Genomic DNA, 27,971 nt, shown 5'->3' with positions numbered 1-27,971 from the left:
GCAGAATACGCATGTAAGCTTAAATCCTTCTATCTAAGCCAAATGCTCAAGCCCTTAACAGGACAGAAACAGGCTACTGTATATAGCGTTTTGTCTTTTTTAAGGACTAGGGCTTGTGTAATTCGGAGTGGGACAGTGGGGGGCCGGTGCAGGATGGTGCCGGATATGCAGCTCCCCTGCATGTGGGAAAGGGTTTGGAGTCAGATACACACAGAGCTTCACCAGCTGTGGGGTCGGGGTCAGCGCTGGTTCCCAGACTCAACACAACAAAGCCGGTGACCGCAGAGGAACACAGAGAGAGGCACGGGGTGACTTCACAGTTCACCGGCTCTCCACACAGCAGGTCTGCTGTACCGGCCCACCACAAAGCACCTCTGGGGCTCTGTGTAACCCTTCCCAAGAGCTGCCGGGGGGGGGAGTGGAAGTGGGCTAAATATAACTTATGATTCACGCTGAAGGAAAGGATGACACCTTCAGTGTACACAAACAGAGAACTCAGACAGTGGGTCAACAGCAGGCCCCGTAGCGGGAGAAGCGGCTCCACCCAGCCCGTACCTCTGGTTCTCCTCGCGCTCGGCGGGTGACAGGGTCTTCTTCTGCTTCAGGTGTTCGATCACGGCGTTCTGCTTCATCACCACCTGCGGCACATACGACTGCAAGTCAGTTACCACCACGGAATTTTACATAAAACTCAAAATAAAAAAAAAAAAAAATCCAGACACTATGCCTTCTGCCCAGAGCATCTAACAGCAAGGGATTCGGCAATGCAACTCCAACAAGCAACCTAGCAACAGGAGGTGAACAGTGATGTCACAATGCAGTTTTTTTGCCTTCATGTCACCTCTCCTAGCCTGACAGGCTGGGAGGGCCCCACCTGTTTCTGGATGATGTCGCTCTGGGTGGAGGTCTGCAGGGCCTGCTCGCGCTTGGCCTCCAGCGCCTGCCTCTTCTTCTGCTGCTGCTGCTCCCGCAGCTGCTGGATCCTCTGCAGCTGCTCCTGCACGCTGGCCGTCTGGATGGTCACCACGTTCTGGATCTGGTGCGCCTGCACCTGGCCGCCCTGCTGGATCTGGATGGGCAGCTGCAGCTTGATCTGCTGGGGCACGCCCCCTTGCTGCGCCTGGATCTGCGCCGCCACGTGCGACTGCAGCTGGGAGAGCACCTGCACCTGCTGCTGCAGCTGCGGCACGGTGATCAGCTGCGGCGGGCCCAGCTGCAGCTGCGGCCGCGTCGGGGCCGGCGCCTGCTTGACGGAGGCCTGGCTCACCGCCTGCACGGCCGGGAGGGCCTTCACCTGCATGGGCGTGGGCGACTGGATGGGCATCTGGGCCTGAGTTTGCGGGGGCAGCTGGGCCTGCGGGGTGACGGGCGGGGTGCCGGGGGCCGGGGCGCCCGCCTGCACGGGGGCGGCCGCCTGCTGGGCCGGCTGCACGGGGGCCTGCGCTTGAGACGCGGCGGGAGACTGGACCTGAGGCTGAGCTGGCATGGGGAGCTGCGGCTGCAAGGCCCTGGGTTCGGCCGGCCCTGCTGAGGAACCGAGGGCGATACCTTACATTACATTATTGGCATTTAGCAGACGCTCTTATCCAGAGCAACGCAGGTTACAAATTTTTTTACATTACCCATTTACACAGTTGGATATTTACTGAGGCAATTCTGGATTAAGTATCTTGGGTATGGCAGCAGTGCCCCAGTGGGGAACTGAACCGGCAACCTTGCAGTTACAAGCCCTGCTCCTTAGCACTTTGCTACACTGCCGCCATGAAGCCCGTCAATGGAATAATCCGTGCGTCTCTTTCTGACTAAAAGGCACAGGCTATGGTTGACGACGACATCTAGGGTGGTAACAAAAACTGTTACAGCGCTGATGCATGCAGTGTTACACAAAACAGACTCATCCTGAAACCTGTGTTCCGGTTAGGAGTGTGCTGGCGGTGAGAGCGCTGCTGGGACATTACCTGGTACCGAAGGCGTGGTGGTAGTGGCCGTGACCGCCGTGACCGCAGGGACCGCGGTGACCGCGGCGACCGAGGTGTTCCCCGACGAGACGGGCGGAGGCATGGGGGTGAAGAGGAAGCGCTGGAGCTGGCCGTTGGGCATGGCGGCCTGCATGAGCTGCTGGCCGGGGCCGGGGATGACCGTCACGCCCTGGGGGATGACCTGCAACTGGCCCGTGGTCTGACCCTGCCCCTGGATCACCACTGTCAGGCCCTGGTTGCCTCCCTGTTACACATGAACGCAGACACACAGACAACACACAGACATACGGACACACACAAGACGCACAGAGACGGAAACAAGACAAGACAGGGACAGTGTCTCAGCAAGAGGTGGAGCACAGCACAGAGAGAAATAAGAAAAGGCGGGGCGTGGATGGGCCTGCCAGCCCACCTGAGCCCCGTGTGGGTTTTTATGCTGACCTGCTGTCTCTCCATAGCTGCGCCATGCTGCTTCTGAGACAAAGGATAAAGTATCAAAGAAAAACAATTCAGAGGCGGGGTTTGAATCGATGGCAATTCAGGACGTCACACACACACAAAACAAGCAAAACAAAGAAAAGAAAAGAAAAGAAAATGCAAAAAAAAACCAAAAAAAACAAAACTGAACAAATATGGCAAAATATTGCAGAATACCTACCAATGAACCCACAGGTACTTTAGCAACCAAGAGACAAAAGGCAGAAGCATTTCTTTGCATGAATAAATGAAAAAAGCAACATTAAGCACACTACTGCAAAACATACACTAGAGGTGCACACTCACACACACACACACAGGCTAATGTACATGTCCTGCAGTGTGTGAGGGCTGACAGACAAGGGGAGGGCACGGGGCTCCCGGGGAGGGGAGGGGGGAGCGGGGGGGGGGGGGGGGGCAATGCGGGGCTCACCTGCGCTCCCTGGGTGAGCTGGGTGAGCTGGGCCAGGGTGAGTTTGACCTGGCCCTGCTGCGGCCGGGGCCCCTGCGGGGTCTGGGGGGTCTGCGGGGCGGGCGGCTGGCCGGGGGGCGCGGCGGCGGCATGGGGAGAGGGCGCGGCAGTACTCAGCACCCTCTGCCCGGCGCTCGTCTGCACGGAGCTGGCACTGGAGATGGCAGTGGACACGGGCTGGCCCCGGATGATCTGCGTCACCACCTGCTGCGTCTGGCCTGTGGGAGACACACACACAGACGCACACACACACACACACACAGTGCTGTGATCAGCGTCGGATCGCTGATGGAGGTCACAGAGTTAACTGAGGAGCAGTGAACAATTCTGTGATTTGGGAACAAAAAGACACATATACAATATCAGCATATCCTGTTTTTCTGTTCGGTTATCATTCTAACAAAGTGCGTCTTCCATCTTCAAATCTGTCTTCTGTTAATGTCAAAGTCTCTTGGAAGAAAGCAGAAAATATCGCCAGAGCATGGTATTAGATTTGTAAAAAAAATAACGTAGTTAATGCAACGATTTCACACAAAAAACAGCAGCGTTAAAAGAATTTAGAGAATTTGCTCTGGAAACACCCAGATGGGAAAAAAGGGCTCATTTCTGCCAAATGCAATGGAACACAATGGACCCTGTCTCTACACAGCGAGCATTATCGCGCTGACCGTCAATAGCACACCCAGCCACACCCTTAGCAAAAACATGTTCTGGGAAAACATTTGTGATGATTCCTGAATACAATTAATGTACAAAAATGTTTCCCAAGCCATCTGTGAACTAAGTTATGGCTGAATGCTAGGAAATGGCCCTGTCTGGCAGATCAGATCTGAACATGTCCCACATCTGCGTTCACCACAAACAAGGGATTGCGGGATTTTTAGAGACAAAGCCATCTTTAGGAGAGGATGCAAATTGCCTGGTTTTCCAAATTTTTCGAACTTACCATCACACAGGATACCAAATCAAATGAGCGTTTCTACGTTGCATTGATATTTAATTATTTTTGTTAACGAAAACTGAAATGGTTCTCAGACTAAAACAAAACTATTCATACTTCGATTTGAGTGCAAATGTCTTGTTTTCCCGATCTGGAACAAAAGATGCTTCACAACAGACTCGGAGATCTTGTACTTATGTCAGAAACGCATACGTATGGAACACACCGCACCACACAGCGTTATCACAGTCAGGAATCCCCCCGCAGTGCGCATGCGACGGGACACTGGGGGTCATGCAGCCGCATGCCGAGAGAGAAAGGGAGCTGGACCTACTGGCTGGGAGAATACCTTGTTGCACCATCAGTGGGGTACGCAGGATGGTCTTGCCCAGGGGGCCGGTTTGCTGCAGGGGGGTGCGGATCACCGTCATTCCTGAGCGGATCTGAGCTCCCGCTGTGATCACCTGAGCACCACAGACAAACACAGTCAGAAAGGAACACTACAACTCATACGGGACCAGTCAAAAGTGTGGACACACCTACTCATAGAAGGGTTTTTCTTTACTTTTACTATTTTCCATGTTTTAGAAAAACAGTAGAGACATCAGAACTATGAAATGACACAAATGGAATTATGCAGTGACCAAAAAAGTGTTAAACAAATCAAAACTCTTATATTTTAGATTCCTCAAAGTTGCCAAAAGCATTTATCTTTGGATGAAAATGCCTTTAAGATAATGAGAAACATGCAATCAGGGAACTTTTGACTGGTACTGTAGATCAAATAACCAGGAGACATTTGCTTCCACAATAACGGGACCAGTAACCCATCCACCTCTAAAGATTACGAGTGAACCGTGGGTTTTTTTTTTTTTTTTTTGGGCGATTTCGGAATCTTCCGGGGGGAACGTGTGTGGGGGATGGGTACCTGCTGCGGAGGGGGCGAGCCCGTGACGGAGGCTGGGGTGTTGGGCCGGATGTTGATGGTGGTGGTCCGTGGCTGGAATGAAGTGAAGGTTTGCTGGTTGCCTGCTGTGCTGGATGGAATGATACCCAGAACTTTCTGTTGGACCTGCATTACACCTGCAGAGAACCACATTTGTGTTATTCACAATCGAAGGACAACAGAGGGCACTGCAGACATATTTGTTTTATATAAATGAAGTCTAATCTGCTCACATGTACTATCGATTGTGTAGACTTCATTTATCAGTTTTATTTTCAATGCATTATTTGTGGTTTAAAAGCTTTCAAGTCTATGAGGCCTTTAATCTCAGCCACAGTAAATGTTTGCAGAGCTGGTAAACAACATCTTCAAAGAGCCAGGCTGAAAAGTCACCGGAATCACCACCACGGTGGTTTGTTTCTATCACGTCAGAATCCTCATAAATTATGTATAGATTTAGCTAATTCATACCATTCACTTTTTTTTTCCTCTAGACAAAGCAAGTATTTCACATTCAAATTTTTTTTGGCCTTACTTCAAAAGCGGTCACGTGGACATAAATTAAAACATATTTCCTAAGTCTAAAATTATCCCCCCCTTTTCCCCCCCTTTCCTGTGGTCTGACTTCACACCACAACTGATCAGGTAAAGATATACATCAAAAAGTTAGTCTTCAGACAGGGGGGATTAGCTATACTGCTCTCCGGAGCTGCGAGGCCTGGCGGGGCTTCAAACGGCCACCACTCGGAGGGCTGTTTGTAGAGTTTGCAAGGAGCCACGCTCACATAGCAGGATACCTGTCTGAGCAGCCAGACCCCAGGATAAACTTGTTTTCATGCTCACTTCCTTAACCATTTCCAAAACAAACAACCGTTAAAACAGTCACGCTGGAAAAATATACTGTCTGTTAATACCCTCTTTCTAACGAAACACGGCTGTCACTAGACAGGAGCTGTGTTTGTTTGCGGAGTAATTTAGCCGACCCCGCTTGAATGTGAACGTTTCTCCGCTGCCTATTACGGTTTATGGAATTTGGCTAACCTTCACCCTTTTCTTTCTTTTTCTATTAAGGGTAAAGGGGGGGAACGACAAACTGTCGGAAATAAGTGAGCACACACACCCACTGACCCCCTCCGTCTTCTGATTTTGCATTCACACGTTCTCACATAATCTGCAAGGACAAACGGTCTTGATTGCTCCAGACTTTGATATTCCAATACCCGGGCTCGTATCGGGTATCTAAGCAGACGATACTCAGCGCTAATCTCTTATTGATCAGTCTGACGCAGCTTTGAATGGAACTCTACACCTGCATGTTGCGCGGAGGGGCGGCGCAGCAGACTGCGCAGCAATCTCACCCTGTTCACGTTTGCCACAGGGTCCACTTAAATGAGGAAAACCTTCAGCTGGCATCCAGCCAAGGCTGCTAAACTGGATCCCCAGTATACAGGGAACATTGACCTATATGCGCACGCAGCTTGACGTTGAGTGTTGTAAACACACCAGGAAAGTAATGGTCGAGTGCTTTGTTTTTCAAACACACTCTTCCGGCCACATGTCCCCAATTATAAATGAGGCACCTAAAATTCTTGACGTGGAGGTTACTTTTACAGGAATCCTTGGGAACTGTGGGTGGTTTAACTGGATTCTGACAAGTCATTTATATTAACTAGATATGCTTAAAACTGTCTGAGCACTCTAATAGATAGTAACTGGTCCACTGTAAATAAAGTGGGAAAATACACTCTGAGCTGCGCTGCCACCACGTAAATACTCCTTTTTTTGGTCTGGTTCCTCCTGCAAAACACAGAAACTGACCACACAGACCAAGATGTAAAGGGTGACAAGCCAGCGGAGCGTGAACAGGTCCGCGCGCAGCCGCGCGGTGTAGCATGGGCTTCACCCTGACCGTCGGCCAGTTTCCTACAACTATCGCCATGAGCGTCTTAGTGCTGCCTGGGATCCTGAGCCAATTTTACTGGCACACCTCAACAGTCACAGCATACCGCCTAATCCTTTGCTGCTCTCAACAATGCTGGGAGGAAGGGATTTTGGGAACCATCAGGCCGAGCAAGCAGAACCCCAGGCACCCAAAAAACCCCACCCCGGTGTTGCGCCGTACCTCCTTGAGTGGTTGGCACGTTGACAGTGACAATCTTGCTGTTGGCTGGGAGCGGCAGCTTGGCAGTGATGACTTTGCCGGCCATTGTCACCGGGCTCCCGGTGATCTGGAACGTCTGCCCCGTGGTGGTGGCGCTGGCGGCCACCGTGGCGACAGAACTGGTGGAGGCTGCAAAAGACACAAGCCAAACGCGCGTGAGACGGCCGCGTAATCGCCGCTAGGCCCCCCCTCGAAGTCGCGCAGCGAGTCGCCCATCCGTCGGCGTACCTGGACTGCTCTGACCCTGTTTGACCCAAGAAGCAAAGGTTTGCTGGAAGTTCTTGTTCTGCTGGAATGTCACTGCAGGGGAGCCCATCTTCGTGGCCAGTACCACTTTGGTTCCAGGGGTGACCTGGCTTGTCAACGAGCCGACCATCACCTTCTGCGGGGTGGAGGCAGGGGCAGCAGGGCTAGTGGATGGAGTGGACGCTGTGGTGGTGCTGGTGGCCAGTTTCTGCTGCTCCAGGCGTTTCTGTAACACAGAGGTCAGATATTCACTAAGGCCATGTTTCTCTACACTAAAGGTAAATGTGACTTAAAGCAAAGCCATATTGAAATAGATCAGGGTACACAAATATAACATTGCGCTATGCCTAATGTTGAAAATATTAATTATCATACTAAAAATCAGCCAAAAATTTTATAAATTTGGAATTCTTTAAAATGACATTCTAATTGGTGGAGCCAAACAAGAATTGATATTACCCTTCTGAAATGAGAATGGTTATTTGTGCAACCCCAATTCAATTTAGCGACACATCAGGAGGCTACTGATCATCACTGTGCAAGGTGGAAACTCAGCTTTGTCTTCCCACCTGCTGGGCAGCCAATCTCTGCTGCTTTAGCTGAGCCTCCATTTGGGCCTTGCACTCCACTGCTTTCTTCTGCTCACTAACCTTTGCCTGCTCTGCAGCCTGCGCCTTCTCCTTTTCAACCCTGAAACAGCGAGAGAAGCCGTGTCAGCACATCAGCAGGCAGAGCCCCCCCCCACACGGCAAGCGCCACCACCACCACTGCCGCCATCACCACCACCACCACAGGGGCCGAAATTCAGAGGACAAAACGCAGACACGATTTAGATGAACGCACAGCTGGTGTTTAATCCAACTTAGCACCCATAACCAACAGAATGCAGCGCACCACCACCACCCATCTTATCTTGGAAATTTTCACGAGAACAACCTTCAGTTCGAGTTTTTTTAGATGTCGGTTTCACACGTCTGATGGCGTGCTGCTGTCCTGTGGTATGACCGGGCCCGAAGGTCTTACCTTTCTGAAAAGGCTCTGATCTCCCAGAGATCCAGCTCCTCCTCCGCCACCCATGTCTCGATCACCACCGGGCCCGTCTGCTTCGGGGCCTCCGGCTTCTTAGGCCTTAGAGCGCTCGACCGCAGACCTTTCCTCTGGGGTGTGGGCGTTTCTTTAGACGGGGAGCAGAGAGAGAGAGATGATTCTACAACCGACTTCCATGTATTTTACACATGTATTGAAATAAAAAGTAGAAAATTCAAGAAAATACAGCATTTCAGATAATTCTTAAAATCCCCAGTTCTTTAAATTCAGGAACATTAGAGTGTAACGTTCAATCATATCCTATACTTGGCCAGTGTTTTCATCTTGTGAGAAAGGCACCTATGACTGATGGCATTTAGATCTTAGGTTTTCAGGACGGCCCTGGGAAAAAGCTGAAAGAATGTCTTACCTTTGGGGGTTTCTGGAACGCCGATGGGACAGATGATTTTCCTGATACAGTACTCTGATCTAATGCCATATGGTCCTACATCTCTCCGCTTGATAATCTCCGTTGTGGTAATTTCAGTGTCTGAAGTTTCTAAGGGGAAAAGAGGCGAAGACAGGAATGCATGTTTGCACTGGTATGACACAAAACTTTATGTGTATTACTTTTATGTGCATTACCCCCCTTTTTCATTGCTTTTTGGAACTGCCAACTGTGTGTCAAAGTGCCATCCTCTGCGCTTGCACTGTAACAAATTTAATCCTCCAATACATCTGCCACTAGATATTTATCACAGTATAAGGCCTACAGTGCACCACAGTGAAAGTAAGCACCAATTGAAGGACAAGCGCGGTTTCACTGAAGTCAACCAGGTGATTGAGTTGAAGGGTTCCCGAGAGCAGAAAGATAAGGACACCTTGCTGACAAATCCCCTCCAACCCCCAGCAGAATAAAGCCAATTTGTTCTGCTGCTGTGGACTCTTGGTCATTGCTGGCAGATACCAACCCATGTTTTGAACCCAGGTAATAGGGCTCAGCCGGTGCTCAAAATATTCCAAAATTTAAAGACTCATTAGTCACATGGTGGGCATGGTGAATGTGTAGTGTTCCTGAACTTTCAACACATTTACTTACAAAATCTGGGCACTCTGCAGGTCAGTTGTGTTTTGAAAAGTGCTATGCTGTGAAAAGGAGACAGAAGAGGAGAGCCAGATACCTGTGCGCTCACCTGTGCGTGTGGTGCCCCCGGTGGAGGAAGGCTTCACCGCCATGTCATCCCACCTGAGGCAGGCCCACAGCAGCCGCAACATCAGGCTCACCCCCGCCAGAGACTTCACCGTCTGGAGCCGGTACCTGCAGCCAAGACACACGTCCGTCAGCATGCGCATGGGCGCGCGGGCGAGGCCAGCTTTTCATTTATTTCACTTCCACTTACAGGACCCGAGCTGGAAACGAAAACTCAAGCGTCTCCGGCGAATTGTGACCGCTCAAACCATCAGGAACCAGACTCTACTGTTTGCAACATCCTCTTGTTTGGCTTGCGCTATTTTTGAAAGTTGAACCAATGTTTGGAAAATAAATATGAAATGGAAGATAGTCCCCCTTTTCGGTGTTGGCTCAAGGAGAAAAACATCCTCCGTGCCACTTTACAATTTCAGTGTCTTTCCTGCTCTTAACTGAGAGCTGATTCACGCCTACGCCGACTTGGAAAGTCAGAGATGTAAAACAACAAAGGGTTTTTGCTCAGCATAATGAACTGGGCCTACAGCACAAACAACAAAAAGGACAAACAAACTCCTTGTACAATAAACCTGGCTTCAGAATAAAGAACATAGTTGTCAATGGTGTAAAAAAAAAGAAGAAAAACACAAATGATCCCACCTCCATGTGATGCCAAATGTGGGTCTCGGGGAAGGATAGGGCCAGATATCCAAGGCCGGCTTGGCACTGTAGCTGAAGACGGGCACCTCCCGAATGCCTCCCCGTCTCGCCAGCTTCCTCAGGTCATCGTTGGGCAGGACAAAGATGCTCTTCTTGCTGCTCTTGGTGACGAACTTGCGGTAGGAGGGGAGTGCCGTGCCGGACCGCGTTTTCTTGGTGCGGGAGAACTTGAGCAGCTTGACCCTATCCCTGGTGGTGTACTCCTTGCTGACAGTCATGGACGTGATGGAGGAGCCGGCGGCGCTGGAGGCCGAATCCGTCAGCATGGTGGTCACCGTGGTCTTGCTCTCCTCCGACACGGACACCACGTCCGGCCCACTGTCCCGCGTCGGGGAGCTGACTTTGGTCACCGTGGTTTTGGTCATGGTGGTGAGGGTGGAGACGGCGCTGTTCTCCGCGGTGGCCACCACCTTGGACGCGCCGCTGTGCGTGCTGGAGACCTCGGCTATCTGCACGGTCTTGGACTCGGTGGACACGGTGGTGGTGGTGGTGGTGACCTGGGTGATGATGGTCGTGAGGGGCTCGCCTTTCTGCGGCTCCGCCTTGGCCTCCGAGCAGGCCCCGCTGTTGCTGTCCTCTGTGAAGTCGTTGCTGAGGCTGGATTCTTCCGCAGACGGGACGGGGGACGGGACGATTTTCTTGAGGGGCGCAGCCTCGGCCTCCATGGGCTCCGCCTCAGTGCTGTTGTTGCTCTCCTCTGGCCTTCGGATTCCGGCTGGGGTGGTAGAGCTCAGGACAGCGGGCAGAGAGGTCACGGTGGAATCCACAATCCCGCTGACGTCGTTCTCCAGGCGAGGTATCTTCTGGGGGGGCAGGTAGTCAGGATCAGTCACCTTCTTCTCTCCTTCAGCAGCTGAGGGTGGGCTGGACTGCTGGGCGGGAGGCGCCGTGCTGTTCGGTTTCTCCTTCGACCCGTCCACAGCGAGGTCACCATTCATCAGGGGTTTGAGCGCATCCTTCAAAGGCAGAACTTTGAGGTCGCCTTCTGGGCTCCCCTTGGTGAGGTTGTTCACCTTCGCCTCCACGTTGTTCGGCAGATCCGAGTTGGAAGATTCTTTAGCGGGAGTTTTAGCGTCCCGGAGAGGCGTGCCGTCTGCGCCATCTTTCCCATTGACCTGAACTGTCGGGGAGGGCAGTGATTTTTCTGCTTCAGCTGTCTTTCCATCCTGGCTTTTGTCTGTACTGGAGTTCTCTCTGTCCACCAGCTCTTTGTCCTCATAGCCGTGCTTCTTACCATTTTCCTCAGTCACCCTCAGCTCCGGACTTTTGTCAGGGGCGCACACCTTCTCCACAGCTTCAGGCTTGAGAAATTCTGACTGCTGACACAGCTTGACAGACTCCTCCTTCTCAAGTGCTTGGCTTTTCTGGGACGCCGCTTTAAGTTCAGAATTATTGCCGGATGGAGGCTCGGATGGCGCTGATGATGTGACCAGATTCCCACGGTCGTCCTGGCTGGCAGGGGCGGGGGTGGTGCTGGATGGATCAGCAACAGGCTGCTTTTCCCTGGCAGACGCCTCAGACTCAGTGCCTGCAGTCCTTAAGGCCTCTGAGGCAGGTTCAGAACCGTTACCCTTACAAGTTGAGTCCAACCTTTCATGTCCTTTTTCGGTCTCCGCCGAACTCTGAACCTTGGTGGACTGCTGCTTCTGCTCAACATCGGGGCCGTGCGCCACGACGCCAGCTGCCAAGTGCTTGTTCCCCTCCTGCTTGGACACCGGGTCAGGGCCTTTCTTTCCCTCACTCTGACCGCGCATTTGATTTTCCGGCCTGGGGGCTACGGTGGACGCCGCAGTTTCTGAGCCAGCAGAACTGGAGGGGGTGCCGGCACCTCCTTCCGTCTTCGGAAGGTCAGGCTTCCCTTGCCCTTTGTTCACCGCGGGGCTGGCAGGGAGCGCCGCCAAGGGCTTGCCCTCAACTTTCACCTTCAGCGCCGGCTGGGGTACGGCGGCTCCCTTGGCGGCCGGCTTGGCGAGGGAGGACTGCTTCAGGCGCTCCAGCCTCTGCTTCTCCTCCAGGGTGAACTGCTTGACCCTGCGTTCCAGCAGCCCGTCCAGCTTGGAGGCCTTCACCTTCTTCTTGTAGGCGGTGCGCAGCTGGAAGCCCTCGCTAACGTTCACCACGTCGTAGTTGAAGGGCCTCTGCGGGGACTTGGGCTGCGTCTCGGCCTTGCCCTCCTCGCCATCCTTGGGTTCCTCCTTCACGTCCATGTCGTCCGAGGGCGCGGGGCTGATGCTCTCGTTCTTCCCTGGGAGAGAGGAGAGGAAAATCAATCAGGCCAGGTCAAATTACCGTAAATAAAATCTGGCAGCTACCTGTAATCTGAGAGAGGTGGTAACACTCAAATTAAAACTCAAGTGGAAAAGGCAGCCGATGACTTATAACTGCGTGTGTAAGTGTGTGTGTGTGTGTGTGTGTGTGTGTGTGTGTGTGTGTATGGGTGGATGGATTGAGTACCTTTTTCTTTATGCTCTCCTGAGTCTGATGGGCTGGAATCAACGTCCATCTTTTCAGCCTCTTCCTCCATACTCTTCTCAGCCTGCTCATCTGGCTTGTCCTTCATCATCTCTGCCATCTTCTCCTCTACCCTGTTCTCCATCTTCTCCTCGCCTAATGCCTCGCTGTGGAGGTCCTTGTCTTTCTCTGGTTTACTTTTAGACAAGTCCTCTGCAGTACCCTCTTTCGCTTGGGTTTCCAAGTCTGTACTTAATTTTTGAAGGCCCCTTCTTTTGTCTGCATCACCAACTGCGATCTTCTTGCCACTTTTGGCAGCTGACCAGAAACAAATACAAAAATAAGCATTAAAAAAAAGTTCATGTTAACGTCGGAATTGAGATAGAGACAGAAAAACAAGGGAGTCGTAAAAAACAGCGCGTCTGGCAGAGTGATTAGGTGGTCCATACCCTCCAGCTCTTTCCGGTAGTTGACGTTGGTGTTTCCTGGTAGTCTGGGGACAAAGCGATGCACGTGGGTCTTGCTGATCCAGCTCCAGCCACCATACCCAGTCACTCTGTACTCCTCTCCTTTCTGCTTCCACACCTTCACACAAAGGAGAGAGCAGAGCAGAGGAAAAAACATGAGCAGCTTCAGAAGAAACAAAAGCAGAACTGGCACCACAAAGGTTTGAATTAAATCCACATTTTGGGTGATCCAGAGATACCCCAAGATGCTCAAAACTACTGAAGAGTCTGAACGTACAGCTAGTGCACTGAATGCACCCACAATTAAAATAGCAGACATGGACACAATAATTGCAACCTGTCTTCCTGTCCTTTGGTGGGAAGGGCATACTTGACACATGTGGCCTGCTTACCTGGTGTTTGATGGGAATGGTGTATTTGACCCATGTGGCCTGCTGCATGGTCTCCTCCTCCTCTAGCTTTCGCTCCCTCTTCTTCACCTTTTCTTTCTCCTCCCGTTCAATGGAGGTCATTCGATGTAACCTACAAAATTGAGAGAAGTTAATATATCAAGAGGATACCACAAAAAGCGCCTTAGAAACACACCGCTGAAAAGACCAGCCAAGATCAAAGCAGGGAGGTAACTCCCCGGCTGGTTTTGGCTCGGATCCACAGATAACACACCCCGCCCCTGGTGCACTCGGGGGAATAGTGTGGGCCGCTGCAAACGCCCCGACCAGACCTACCCAGGCCAGGAAGCCTGCTCACATCATATAAGCATATTCTGCGCTTTGAGCGGGGAAGATGTGGTCAAGCCCCGGGAACAGCAGAACAGGTAGCGGTCCTGCACAAATATTTTCTTACACAGAGGATTGCATTTGAACTGCTGCTGATGGCCTCCCTGTAAACCCGAGACTGCAAACATCCTCGGCGACGCATACCAGAGAGAGTCGCTGCTAGCGTTAGCGTTTCCATTCGCCTTGGAGAATCACGACCTGGAAACCAAACCAGCGTCGTCCCCGCGTGGGCGCGATGACACAAACGGCACCGCCCTTTCATGGGTAACCTCAGCCCTCGGGTTCGTGAACTTCACTTGCCTGGTGTGTCCGAGCGAATCCTTCCAGACGGGCAGCAGGGCCACTGGCTTTATGGCACACTCCAGGATGGCCAAAGCCAGGGCAAACTCCCGCGCCTTACTGCACATCTGCACAGCTTTGATCCAGTTTGACCTGCGGGTAAGAAACCACATCTGTCTGTGAAACCGTGCTGTGTGCTTCAGTGTAGGGCCCCACCAAAAGGATAATTATCTGATTAGCGGTATGTGGAGGGCTCACACAAAACTTTTATTGTGAGACCTTTCTATCCATGTAGGCCATCTTCGGGTATGCATAAACAACAATAGACTTTCTACACCCCAATGTACACATGTACAAATCACATGATCAACGTATTTGGTAGGTAAAATCATCAGAATTATCACACACGTTAACAGTAAGGTATCGCTAAGGTAACAGTAAAGTAGCATTAAGGTTTTTTTAAAGTAAACAGACAGTGTACCTGTGCGAGGCCCAGTTGGGGTGCAGGAAGGGCGCGGGGATGTTGTTCTCCAGCTGGACGATGGTGAGCCTCAGGGTGGAGATGGTCAGCACCTTGGAGCCATGGACGGAGCCGTTCCACTTGAAGTCGCCGGCCGGGGTCATGCAGAACTTGTGGGAGAGGTGGCGACGCTTGTCGTGGTCCTCGCGGTGCTGGTGCTTGTTGAGGGCCAGGGTGTTGGTGCTGTACTGGTTGTGGTAGACCCGGTACTTCCCCTCCTGGCCCAGCTTGAAGTAATTGCTGAGGTTTCCCTTCATCACTATCTCCTTCTTGGTGCTCAGTCGAGACACCTCTCCTTGGGTGCTTATAGCGAGGACCTGTTGGGGGGATTTAAAAAGACTCAATACCTCAGAGAGGAGAGGCTAACTAACACCAACAAGCAGGAAAGTAAAAAAGGCCTTCTAGAAAGGGATGGAAGAGTTAACCCCATTTCTGTCACAGTCGGTGTAATGTTTTTTGTGAATGACTATAGGCAAAAGAGTTTTTCAATGAAAGAAGCTTGTTAAAAACATAACAGATGCTACAATGAAACCTTGTAAAAAAACCACATCTGAACAAACTGAATTACCTAAATTGAAATTCCTTGAATATATAATTCAGTCAAACAACAATTTATTTAAAACGCTCGCCTGAACTAAGAGAACACGGAGAAATTAATATACAAGACCCATTTGAGAGGCCACAGATCGGCCAGACTGAGAGCTAAAACATTCTCCTGTCAGTCTTTTTGAAAAAGAGCAGATTCACAGCAGACTTAGAGCTACACATGACACATTACATCCGTAACTCCTGTACAATAGCTCACGTCACCCTCGCAGTTACAGTTTTGTTTTGTCCACATCCTGACAGTTGTTCTAGATGTGAAAAGGAAACACAGATCCTCCGGCCACCCCCCCCGGGGCAACCAATAATGACACTGTCGCTCTCACGTACGGTAACAAAAGGAGGGGGTGAAAAACAAACTGACAGTAAGAAGAAGAAGCACATCACTGAAGTACAGGTCTCATAACCTGAGCATCCTTTGAGGTTAGGTTTTCTTCCAAACAAAGAAAAAGACTGGCAAGATTTTTTCTGTCTATATACGTGCATGCGTTGCACAAGCAATCTGGTGATAATGGTTATACGGAGATGACCAACGCATAGGAGAGAGGGACAGATCAGCACCTGTTTCAGCTATTTACTTAAACAATGTTGTCATATTACAGCTGAAAAAACCTACGCTGGCTTCATATTGTAGTCCACCTGCGCTTATGTAACCCAACCGAGAAGCAAACAGCCCCTTCTACATTACCCGCCTCAGACACACTAAACAGACCTCCTTACCACATCTCACCACACCATACCACACATAAAACATTTCAAATTACTTGTAAATGATGCTGAGTGGGACTTTCATGAATCTGCTTAATAACTTAAATTTGAAAGCATCCGTGGATAATCGAGGCATCAAAGGACGGTTACATCGCCTTACTTAACCTGACCTGAAGCACCTGGTCCGCGGATCCTAAGCGCAAACTGAAAAAAATCGCTGGCAGCGGCTCGTGTTTACTTCCTGTGTAAAGCGGGTGGCTTTGAGTGGTCTCCTCTGCTGCCGGCAGGCCGCGCCTCACCTCCTTGCCCTCCTTGAAGGCCTTGTTGGCCTCGTGGGCGGCCGCCGCCACCTGCTGGTTCTTCATCTGGCTCAGCTTGCTGTCGGGGTTGCGCAGGCGCGTCACCATGCGGGTGGAGGCCAGGGTGCCCCGGCCCGCCCCCGCGCCCGCTCCCTCGCCGTTGGACTTCTCCTTGCCCTCACCTGTGGGACACGCGCTGCCGGTTAACATCGGTTTTCCCTCACACGGGGAGGAAAAGGCTGCTGATGGTCCTAGCGGCGCAGGTAAACGCAGACTAACCTTACATTACAAGCTCTTATCCAGAGCAACCTCAATCACAACAGAACATTAAGTGTATCCATTCAAGTTAAATGAGTAGGCTAACAACACTCCTGGGCCAGTGGGCGTGAACACAACACTATTCAAGCCCTACCACAAGTTAACTTGCGCACTGACCAGGCAACAGAAGTCAAGTACAGTACGATACATCCATTCATGGGAACTCAAATTTCATCACGATACAACACATAAAATAAACATCAAATACTAGAGGTAGCGGGTGTTAGAGGATGACTTATGTGCCGCAATGATAACAATGAGCAAGCTCAGACATCTTGGGAATTAACAAAATGATGCATGGCACACCCTTTTGTGAAATCTCTTGTAAACGCAACTAAATCTGACTTTCACCACAAGGCAGAACTGAATCATAATGCTCCTGCGTCCCTCTCTTACTGAGCCAAACTGCCTGTGAGTAAGAGACAGTACCTGTTTCATCCTGGCTGGTGACGGAGGACTGGGAGGACTTGTCTGCAATGTCGGGCTCTTCGGGGCCCTTCGGAGCCTCGGAGGCGGACATGTGGCTGCTGTTGCTGTTCTCGTCCCCAGTTTGCGGGGGCTGGCTCAGGGAGCTAACGCCCTCTTCACTGCGGGACCCCGATTCCGAGGACTTGTCTGGAGAACATAAACAACACACGTCAATAATTTGCCTTTTTGCAATACAGCACAACCCTTTATGATTTGAGAGGCTGGGGGGGGCTGAAATATTGCACAGAACAAAATATCTTAACAGTCACAAATAATTCACTAAACACAGTTTGTAATTTAGTGAATTCCAATTCACAGCATAACTATGACGTGCTACAACGAAAGAACTACATAATGGACTGCCAGCATCAGTCATCAAAACAAAACAGAGGAGACAACAAGATGGACAAAATTTCCCAATTCCCAGAATTTCCCAGGAAGCTGAGTGAAAGCAGTTCGATAAGGAGACAGCTCCCCCTAGTGGCCAGCTGCATGCTTATCGCTCCAGTTCCCACAGCCTTCACAAGTGATTGGGCATAATTAGCTCAACACAAAGGGAGTGACTAATCTTCAGCTCCAAGGATAAACGCACACTTCAGCGGGCCGGGCGGCAGATAACACACCATCCCAATCCGCTCTCAGCGCGGCGTGAAGAGCACACGCCACCACACTGCACAGGCCCGCCGATTCCACAAACTCGCACTTCCAGAAAGCAGACAGATGAGAGTTTCAGGGTCTCTCCAGGAAGAAAGAGGGCAAAGGCTGCGTTATCTATATATGCTGCACCTGTATTAAGCCCTAAATCGTGACGGGGCAGCTTAAGTAATGCCTCATCAATGCCAGATCATCTGGTTCCCATTCCAGGGTGGATTTAGGGGGGGAAATAAAGCACTTGGTTTGTGGCCGGACTTGTTTGGTGAAGAGTATCAGCAGGGCCAGGGGTGCTGGCTGCAGTCTGTGCGATTCTTAAAGTGCCAGTTTTCACAGCAGTGACAATGAAACAATGGAGAATGGCAGGGTACTGTGGCAAAACACAGAAACAGAGACAACAACATGGGCATGCAAGCAGAACAGATGCATTGGAACATAAAAAAATTAAACAAAAAAAAAAAAAATCCCCCATAATTAACATGAAACCAACTTTTGTCACACATGCTGCACGCATTCGCTGTAACAAGGGAGCCACGTGCGGTCAGAATGCAAAAAAAAAAAAAAGAACAGCACACAGTAACGGCACAAGCAGTGGTGGGTATCAGGAGGATTCATGTTTCTGTAATGCAAATCATGACCGTGTGTAAAACGCTGCAGAGCGGTCAGATTGGAGCACAATCTCAGAATTCAAACATGCAAAAGGTCAGACTTATGCGAACAGGAAAGGAAACGGCGTTCCCAGCAGCACGGTGGCTTGAACAATTCCACATTTCCACAGAATCAGGCCAGCGCACTGACTTATGTCCACCTCTTTGGCCGTAAACTAGCCTGCTTCTTGTGAGCAGTGGAATGGCTCAAATTCACTGGGAGTGCAATTTCCACAGCTGCACACGTAACTGCACAGATTTAGGAAACTGTCCATCAAGTCAAAAGACAAATGGACGCACTGGGATATACAAAGCTGGGTTGACTGGGTGACCACTGTAGACGCAGGGATACTGCTGGCCCTTAGCAGTGTGCCTCAGAAGAGACCACAGCACAGAGTAATGCAGAAAGGCAGGCTTTTCATTCATGCCAGTAAGTCCAGACTCAAGTCTATTTGAGAGTCCCTTGTTCACAGTATTTATGTTAGAGAGGAGTCCTGCCAATGATGGATCAGCAGCAGATTCGAGTGTGTACTGGTAGCCATTTTCCCCCCGTCCCCTGCAGCTGTCAGGCTAGCATCCAGCATAATGCAAAAGGGATAAGTAGCAAGAGGGATCCGCACAACAAGAGAGCGCTGCTGCAGTTGTGCTGCGACACTGGTTTAGCAAGCAGTTGCATTTAAATTCATCCGGAGAGCCGGTTTATTTGATTTCATCTCGAGATCCGAACGCATCCTTGGCTTTGTTCGAGATGATTATTACGATTCATGGCAGACTACGCCATTCGACTGCGCGTCTGAACAATGAGCTTTTTAAATCTCCTCAAAAGAGCAGCAACCGAGCTCTTCTGGTTGCGATGAGAAGCTTTTACACTTCAGTGCTGATGAACTCATCAGACGCAAATATAGGTCTTCCAGTCGAGTTTGGTATTTTTGGAGCACTCGGTGCGAGATGAATGCGTGAACCCGAGTCGGGGGGGGGGGGCAATGGGATGGAGATGCACAGAGACACCGCACAGTGACAGAGACGTCCGCGAGGCGTGCAAGGGGAGGGACACTGAAGCACTGGGAGCAGAGGCGGCGCGGGTCGCCCGTCCGCTGTACCTGGAGACTCCTGCACGGCCTCGCCGCCGGCCGGCCCCTCCTCGCCGGGCTCGCCGTACGCAGAGGGGGCGGTCTGGCCCCCTCCAACGGGGCTAGGGTGCTCAGATGTGGAGAGGCCACTGTCTGGGGCGGGAGAGTCAGGCTTCAGCCCCACTGAGCTACCGTTTTCCTCTCCAGCAGGGGTCGCTTCTGCTACAGTGGAACGCACAATACAAACACTCTGGAATCTCTGGAAACACTCCACAAAGAACCTCCCTCGGAGGAACACCCAAACGTGATCGTTCCGAGCACTGTGAGGGAGTCAACTCCCAACAGGAACGATTCCTGACATTTCTGAGAATTGATTCCAAGGTGCATTTTACCGTTGCCCAAAAACGTGCCTTTAATACAGGTCTCACATTAACACAAGACTAAGTGAGATCATAAATTCACAAGTAATGTGTCATTGCTTAACAGAGGTTCAGGAGAATTAATGCAACTAGACTTAGTTTTTATACATCTGTGTACTTGTTACAGAAAGCAAAACGTAGAATGTTTGTTTGGTACTTATTTAATTTGTTAGCAAAGTGAGCAAAGCTACTGCTTTGTTATTGTAATCAGAATCAGAATTTCTTTATTGTCATTGTAACATGAACAACGACGAAATTTGAGTGCAATCCACAACAGTGCAAATTGGCTTGTAAATTCTGTCTGAATCAATTTAGAAATAAATTGATTCAGAAGTCTGCTCTAATGCTGAGATTATAAAATGAACAAACTAATTAAAATAAATGCAAAACAAAATACAACCTTAGATTTTCCACTCAGTGAAAAAAAAACAAACCAAAAAAAAAAAAAACAATTAAACTAATAAACAGAAAATAATAACCACCAACACTGAAAAAATACAAGTGAATACATTAGAAACACCAGGCAGGGTGTGTATATGGGTGTTACCTGCTGCAGCTCCCGGGCCCTCAGCGCTCCTCTGCTCCTCATCCTGTCCTGGTGCTTTGTCTGCTGGGGCCTCCTCTTCGCTCTTGCCTGCTTCGGGCTGGACGTCGAGCCCGCACTCCCGCCTCGTCTTCTCGGCCTCCTCCGCTGCCCGGCGCTTCACCTCCTCTAGCTCCGCCTCCTGCTTGGCCTTCAGTCGATCCAGGATCTCCTCTGCAAGATTTGGCCCAATCGGACGGTCACACACACGCAGCGGGCAGAGGTGCAGCCCCGCACAGACAGGCAGCTTAGCCCCTGTCTGGCAACCCTCCAGCGCTGTTAGTCACACAGGACCGCAGCATGTGATTCCAACTACTTCAGTGGCCGTCGCGAAGGACCACCCTTCAGGAAAGCTTACAACACATTGGTCGGATCGTGCTCACAGCTCAACAGCTAAAATAACTCTTGGACAAACTCACATTGCTACCGTCGGGGGTCCCTGAACTTTCCCCCTTCCTGCGCTGCTGAAATTGAACAAGGATCTCTCTTAAAACTTCTCTGCAAGCATATATTATTTCACTAACTACAGTGTCATATCAGAGAACTACACCAACATGTCAAGATGAACATCTGGATAAAAATGAAAGACATCACAGGCTAAGGCAGAAATGAAAAATACTATTTAAATTAATTAATATTCAGTGTATTAGGTATTAATATTTCTGGAAAATATTCAAAGTGACTGGTCACAAACATCTGCAACAAAATGGCAAGGAGCTTTTTTTACAAGTTTTATAAGTCAGCTGAGGGATGTTTCTGTTAGGCGAAACAATCTCTCTTTTAACCACGAAAATAAATAATCAGCTTATCTAATGTACATAATGTAGAGTAAAACTTGACTTATGTATGCAAACCTATGTAATCTGTGCAGACTGACAGGCAAGGTCTGAAGTCCAACGTACTCCAGCGAACCTTCTAAAATACATGCTGTAAACGGCATGTGAATGTACTTGTTGGGCACTGCTGCCTGCATGGAGTCACCCAGGTGCCCCGTGAGCAGCAGCGGCAGGCCTGTCCCCGCAGCGCAGCCAGGCTCTAATTTCATTAAACTGAAACCGAAGTGGCGGAGAAGAATCTGGCCAATCAGCAAATTGTGTCGGCTGGGAGAACTCTTCACCTGTCTGCATCAGGCCTAAAAAAAAAAAAAAAAAGCACCGTCTTTCATTCCATTCGCTTTCCAAAAAAAAAAAAAACCCTAATAAAAAGCCTGAACGCCAAATACGATTAAGAAGGGGCAAAGTCGCACTGATCAAAGATTTAACACGGATTGTATCACGCACTGACATATACTGAAGGGATCGTGTGTCATGTACCGAAGGTATCTAAACGCAAACAGCTGTCTGAGCAATCCACACCCTGCTACCTGAAGAGCCACCTTAAGTTTGTTTCTAATCCTCCGCCTAAATATAGCCTTGGAAAATAAAGAGCTTGCACCATGAGGAAGGAACTGAGCATCAATTAATGGTGTCTGACACGAAAGCTCCAGATACAGGAGACATACAGAGGTGAATCCAGCCTGAGTGACACACAAGCACGTGGCCATGACGGCAGGGTTCACACTTACCACGCCATTAGCTGTCAATAGCAAGTTTTAGCAGTGCGTACTGTGTAACAAAACCCGGTGTCAACCACGATGCTGTCTGTTATAATGTAAAGGGACACGTTTAGGAGTAAATCTGAACCAGTGCACTATAGCAACCGGGCAACAGCAAGACGATTTCATCCGTGATGACGGTGCAGATCACACTTTGCCAATGTGCGAAATAACCGAAGGTGATTCACCACCGAGGCGGTTTTAGGAATTGATCTCATTTCCTCCCTGCATTGTAGCGAGGGCAGCCATGCAGGAAGATGACGCCGTCTTGAAACGGGCCCAGAAAGCAGCGCCAACCTCCCGCTCCTGGAGACAATCTGGGCTGTGTTGCTCTGTGAATGACAATTTGTCTCAATGTGCATATGTTCCCCCAGTATGTTAGAACTGGGGAGCAGCCAGGCGTGCTCCGCTACCCATCAGTCAAAGCCAACGTCAGAATCAATTGAAATCTCAGATGTTCTACTTGGGGTGGGGTGGGTGTGTGTGTGTGTGTGTGTGTGTGTGTGTGTGTGTGTGTGTGTGTGTGTGTGTGTGTGTGTGTGTGTGTGTGTGTGTGGGGGGGGGGGGGGACGCGCTTCCGTTTCCAAGCGATCGTAGTCTGACCATTTTATCAATGTCTTCAAAAAAGGGGGAAAAAAAAAACAGCAAGAGGCGCTTTCTGGGAGGATGTGCCCTCCAAACGAATTCAAAGAGGCCAATGAAAACTGATGGGCATGAAAGCTGCATTGAGAATGACGCTTAACAATTGCATTTGGGGGGAGGAGGGGGGGAAAAAAAAAAAAAAAAAAAAAATCGGACACTCCAGGAACAAAGACCAAGCTGCGCACCAGATGCGTGCAACACTCGTTCCGACACCGTCACTACGCGCCGAATAACTGCATTTTTTTAAAGCTGGTTATGAAACGGATCTCGCATTATTTCCCTCCCGCTCCTCTGGGGACTAATTAGTGTGCAGGAGCCACTGGTCCCCATCTCCGTCTCTCCGGGCTTAACAATGCAGCACCTCACAGGCAGTTCTGGCTCATCTGGGCTGCGATGGCTGTTTCCACCGGGCAGGGCCGGACACGCAGGACGGAGGGCTGCACCAGGGGGGCGTCTCTCTCCCCCCCCCTCTACAGGAGGACGGGAAATTTCACCACTGCAAAAGCGCAACTACAAATCCACATATATGGAGGTAGAAAAAAAAAAGATCAGTTTCTACAATGGATGAGCAGAATGTGACGATCTGGGATAATGTTTTGAAAAAGGCTAAAAAAAAAAAAAAAAGAGAATAGGATGGAGGTTAATGACAAGAGTCGAAAAAAAAAAGAGCCTGACACATTCATGCGGAACTGATAAAAAAACGTGAGCATGGGACTGGGGTTGTCTGGATTCAGCCAAGATCCTGGGAGCAATGTGTAGGTAAGGATTCAGGGAGCCATCAGGCTTGGCTGAAGATGACAAGGAGAGAATAACCTAGCTGTCAAATCGACACAGAGAGCAGAGGGAGGGAGGAGGGCGGGGGGGTGGGGGGTGGGGGGGGGTTGGAGAGATTGGTTTTCTATTGTAGCGCAAACACATTACAGCACACACTACTACCCATCACACACAGGGCGAGGGAAGGGACACTGCGCGTCGGGGAACACAAAGAGGGCTCTTTTGATGTGGCGCAGCAGCCGCCTGCTGCACCTCCTCCTGCGGCTTGCTGGGTAATCTCGTCACAGATCCAACGACAAACCCGACACTCCGGAATGGCGCGCTTTAATCATGCTCTCGCCCGTGTGGGTGACAGCGCCGGAGCGGCCGGGTCAGATTAGCATGCGTGATGTCACAGCCGCCGCTCCTCAAGCACCACTCATCCAAAGGCAGGGCAGGCCGACTTCATTAGTACCCCAAAACACGATCCACCAAAGGCAAGACGAATATCCAAAAGATCCAAAATTTAAACACAAGCGCTAATTAAAGTGACATTTATAGACGGGAAGACTTTGTGATTTTTTTAAAGTTATCATTCTGAATTCACCCAGCAGGACCCTCAGGCTCCAGCAAAAGCATTAAAAAGCAATGAAGTATTGGAAGAAGAAGATGCCACCACGCTTTCCACTTGTGAATAAAACAGCAAGCAGTCTAAATACATTTGCTTTCTGCTTAATATTACTGAGAACTGACCGCCATTGGACTGCGTTCAGTGCGTTCCAGTCCAAAGTTGCATGTCACAGAGGGCTGATGGGAACTACTATTAACATTAGTGGGTTACCAAGGACTATAAAAATGTGATTTTATTTTTCCATAATGTTTCTAGCATTATTTACAACATCTAGGTATGTGATAGAGGTTTTAAATTCTCAATACTGTAGAATACAAAATTAATATAACAATGATCAGAATAAATTGCCTAGCACAAAAAAGATAAGCAAGCTTATCCAGTGTCACCCAACAGGGGGGGCTATAATAAGCTATGCACACAAAACATCATCCCCAGACAACAAGAGTTACACACCAATTTGCAATATCCAGACCATATTTGTCAAACATTGTCAAACCAGTCGCAATGTCACCCAATAAAGTACAATGCCCAATCCCCTTGGATTTAATAAAATACTTCATAGCACTTCATTCCGTCAATGTCTTGCTACACAGACACATTTTTTATCTGAGTTGCTGGAAGGAAAGGGATCATCAACCATTTCAGAACTACAGAAAAGGGATGGCGGTAAAGACAGCATCAGATATGCAAGCTTTTTTTCTTTTTTGGTTAACAGAGCGACGGGCCTCACATGACTGCAACAGCAAATAAGTTTTTGGCCCAAAAGGGAACAACTTCTCAATGCAAGCATCCAACTTTTCCCCCATGTGCCGGTGTAATTTTATGTTACACAGTCATACCATTACACCACTCACTACACAGTGAATCCCGCGAGCTTGTCATCTGCTTTTAAAAATAGAGCAAAGATTGTTAAGAGTGCTGCAGACACAAGAAGCGTCAGTGCCATTACCTGATCCATCCCCCGCTGCTTTGCTTTGAAATGGGCGTAAATAGCAGAAAAACACAACAGGGTGCCCCTTGAATGCCCTTCCCAATGCATGCTACAGCAGACTCTTTATTCCACAACTACAAACTGCATGCAGACACAGCATTGTATGTTATCAAAATTCACATGAAGCATCATTAAAGCAAACTCAACATGAATATGGAAGGCATTAGGGACTACAGGCAGCAATAAGCCAATTTCAAGAGATTACAGATATATTTACCTAATGAGGCTGATGGAAAAAATAAATAAATACAAAAAAAAAAAAACATCTCAGAGACAACGTTTCCCCTTTTAACAGGAAATTTTTTTTTTTGACTTGAAAGAGATTTTCAGCTGTTTGCTGTTTTTGGTTCTATGATATTTTTCCTCGACTGTGGGGTGTTTGGTAATTTTCTGAGACTCGTCCAGAACTTTCCAGAGCCAAACCTTTTCCAAGGATTTTCTAGGATTTCACAGGGCCATGGGAACTCTGATCATGACAAAACCACATTTGTGGAAAGCCTGCAGAGACTTCTCAAAAAACAACCTTGTAAAAAAAAGCCTTAATGAATGAAAGACAAGCCACTGATGCAGAACATGTGCAGACACTGTTCTAGGAAAATTGAGCGCTGACAGTAAAAAAAAATCTCATTTATACCGTTCTTCTGAAAGTTAAAATGTTTATAAGCAAATGCAGTTAAGCATTCTGTATGTACCTGAATACTGCACCATGTGTAGTTTTTAGTAACTCCTCTTTCATTGCTTTTGGGGGCTAAATGTCTTGATTTTACTGGTTTTCCTCTCTACTGAACACCAGAACACACCTTTAGTTTAAATACAGAAGTGTTAATGAAGTGGATTTATACAGAAGCCTTTCGAACAAAGCAATTCCCCTGTGGAAGGACTACCCGCTGCATGACTGCTTTGCAACTTGCCCATATCCAAACACTAGAACTCCGCCTCCCCACCCCCACCCCCCCCGCAACCAAAAAAAAAAAAAAAAAAAGAATGAATGATTGCACCAGATTCAGATTCCCTCGCCACACCCCCTACTCTATTGCCCCCCCCCACAAAAAAAAAAAAAAAAAAAAACTCTTACCATTCGCTGCCGTCAGGTAACACTTGTTACTGCCCCTGGCCTTGTTGGTGAGATCTTCGGTAATGTCCATGTGGGTGTGCACCTCTTCCCTCATCTCCTCCAGGGTGGAGAACAGGTCACTCTCCCAGTAGTCCTTGTCCAGACAGTCAATCAGTTCAGCTAACTGGACCTTGGTGCTGTAGTACCAGATCTTCTTGTTCTCGTGTTCCCCGTCTTCCTCGCTGGAGGGAGGGGAGGAGAGAGACCGCAGTTAAACCAGCGGACAAAGACGCCAACTCTTCTGCAATTAGGCCTATATATAGAGGTTAAAAAATAACAGGTCTTCCTCCACATGTTGAACTTCACCAATGCACTTATGCCAGCCGTACATAAATAAACATTCTGCTGCTAAAAATAAAGCGCATGGAAATAATTCCAGTTGCAGTATGAGTCCCATTACAGACAGGCACAAAGCGGAGGTGCCTGAGCAGCAGATAAGGGGGCAGGTTTTCAGCCTGTCTCAGCGGGAGACAGCGGCGTGAGGCCTTGTGTGTCTTTCGCGTGGGGTCGTGGCTGTTGAAGGAGCCACGCTTCCCTACGCGTCCCGCTATCGCTGCTGGCCACACGCTCTCCCACCGGCTTCCTGCGCGATCAAATTTGCACGGCTTCGGCGTGTGCGCCCCCACGAATGAGAGCGGCCGCTTACAGGAGGTACAGATAGCCTAGCTACATTGTGCGTACAGAGTAAAATACTGTTTAAGAAGAAGTAGATGGTGAGGCACAGAAAGGAACGGTAAAAAAAAAAAAGTCCTCAAACTGGTGCTTCTGCTGAAAGGGGTGCAGTTACGGTGCCTATGGTGCAATATTCGACAACACACTTACAACAGGCTTGATGCACTGTAATGCATCCGTGCTGAAAAGGCTGCTTTTTTCTGAAACTGCAGAACCGAATGCGGTCGGAATAAATCTGTTTTTGACAATGCTAAATGAGACCACCGCAAGCTAAGTGATTTCAAATAGTGCATTTTTTTTTTCCCCCCTCTTGCTCAATCAAGCAAGCGCATCATTCGCAGAGCTTTGGGAAGGCGCTACATTCTACCTTTGATGTCAGCTCTTCTTTCCCTTTTAATGATGCCTGGGTTCCGTGCTCAGTTATTGATATTTTCTAAAGGCCATTTGAAATAACTTTAACATTCTGCTTCATCACTGGCCCACCAGAGAAGCCTGCAATAAGTAATTAATGAGCAAATTAAGGAGCAAACTTTCAGTTGAGACTAGACGTTAACCTTCTTCCTTAACTCATCTTTACATTTTAATTGTAACTCCGATGACATCTGTCACTGTATAAAACGCAGTGTTAAGTTACAAATAATTCACTTATAAATAACAGAATTAGTGCATGTGCAGGAATTTTACCTTCTACCCCTTCACCTTAAGCGGCGAATTATACTCTTTGATTACTGAAATGTTTCAACCATTCTGCATTCACACGTTTAAATTCCACTAACTAGCACTGCATCTGAACATTTCTTGCGTGGCTTGGGAAGGACCCAGAACACACCGTGTCTGCTCTGAGGTCCAGTGTACCGCTGGTAACTTTACTCGTCCATAATGTCACACATTCCACACAGCTCTTGTGTGTTGAATTCATTCCCTGGACTTCAGTCCACCACCGCACCCCCCCCCCCAGTCCTGCCCACGTCTCTCGCAGTGTCGAAGGAGATCGGTTACACTGCATTGTGTGGATGCAGATTTTATGGGAAACACCGAGTTCTGTGTTACACGGCCGGGTTCTCCCGAAGTTTAGCGCGGAGAGCACTCGGGGCCTTCTCACCGTCAAGAGACAACGCAATCTGCAAACGATCACTCTGACAGATGTGTAATTTGCTCGCAA

General features: G+C 49.3%; 1 protein-coding gene across 13 annotated transcripts in view; it reads right to left on the bottom strand.

Annotated features, from left to right (window-relative positions):
- The window catches only part of bptf (bromodomain PHD finger transcription factor), a 48,086-nt gene that overhangs the window by 8,625 nt on the left and 11,490 nt on the right, over positions 1–27,971 (bottom strand). For 3 of the 13 annotated variants that reach the window (XM_036539748.1, XM_036539772.1, XM_036539781.1), the window contains exons 3-26: positions 26,099–26,319; positions 20,377–20,586; positions 19,441–19,632; positions 17,004–17,189; positions 16,257–16,438; positions 14,608–14,963; positions 14,148–14,279; positions 13,464–13,593; positions 13,054–13,189; positions 12,608–12,922; positions 10,094–12,398; positions 9,441–9,565; positions 8,678–8,806; positions 8,245–8,395; positions 7,791–7,911; positions 7,204–7,447; positions 6,937–7,104; positions 4,797–4,951; positions 4,203–4,332; positions 2,890–3,146; positions 2,421–2,453; positions 1,959–2,223; positions 875–1,527; positions 556–638 (exon numbers count right to left, since the gene is read on the bottom strand). In XM_036539748.1, the coding sequence (XP_036395641.1) occupies positions 556–638; positions 875–1,527; positions 1,959–2,223; positions 2,421–2,453; positions 2,890–3,146; positions 4,203–4,332; positions 4,797–4,951; positions 6,937–7,104; positions 7,204–7,447; positions 7,791–7,911; positions 8,245–8,395; positions 8,678–8,806; positions 9,441–9,565; positions 10,094–12,398; positions 12,608–12,922; positions 13,054–13,189; positions 13,464–13,593; positions 14,148–14,279; positions 14,608–14,963; positions 16,257–16,438; positions 17,004–17,189; positions 19,441–19,632; positions 20,377–20,586; positions 26,099–26,319 (6,879 nt within the window). Of the gene's footprint in view, positions 1–555; positions 639–874; positions 1,528–1,958; positions 2,224–2,420; positions 2,454–2,889; positions 3,147–4,202; positions 4,333–4,796; positions 4,952–6,936; positions 7,105–7,203; positions 7,448–7,790; positions 7,912–8,244; positions 8,396–8,677; positions 8,807–9,428; positions 9,566–10,093; positions 12,399–12,607; positions 12,923–13,053; positions 13,190–13,463; positions 13,594–14,147; positions 14,280–14,607; positions 14,964–16,256; positions 16,439–17,003; positions 17,190–19,440; positions 19,633–20,376; positions 20,587–26,098; positions 26,320–27,971 lie in introns of all 13 variants that reach the window. The other 10 variants (XM_036539805.1, XM_036539832.1, XM_036539756.1 and 7 more) reach the window with 10 other exon arrangements.

This window comes from Megalops cyprinoides, chromosome 1 (assembly GCF_013368585.1).
Source record: "Megalops cyprinoides isolate fMegCyp1 chromosome 1, fMegCyp1.pri, whole genome shotgun sequence".
Classification (NCBI taxonomy): domain Eukaryota; kingdom Metazoa; phylum Chordata; class Actinopteri; order Elopiformes; family Megalopidae; genus Megalops; species Megalops cyprinoides.
This window is presented reverse-complemented; position numbering and strand designations above follow the sequence as displayed.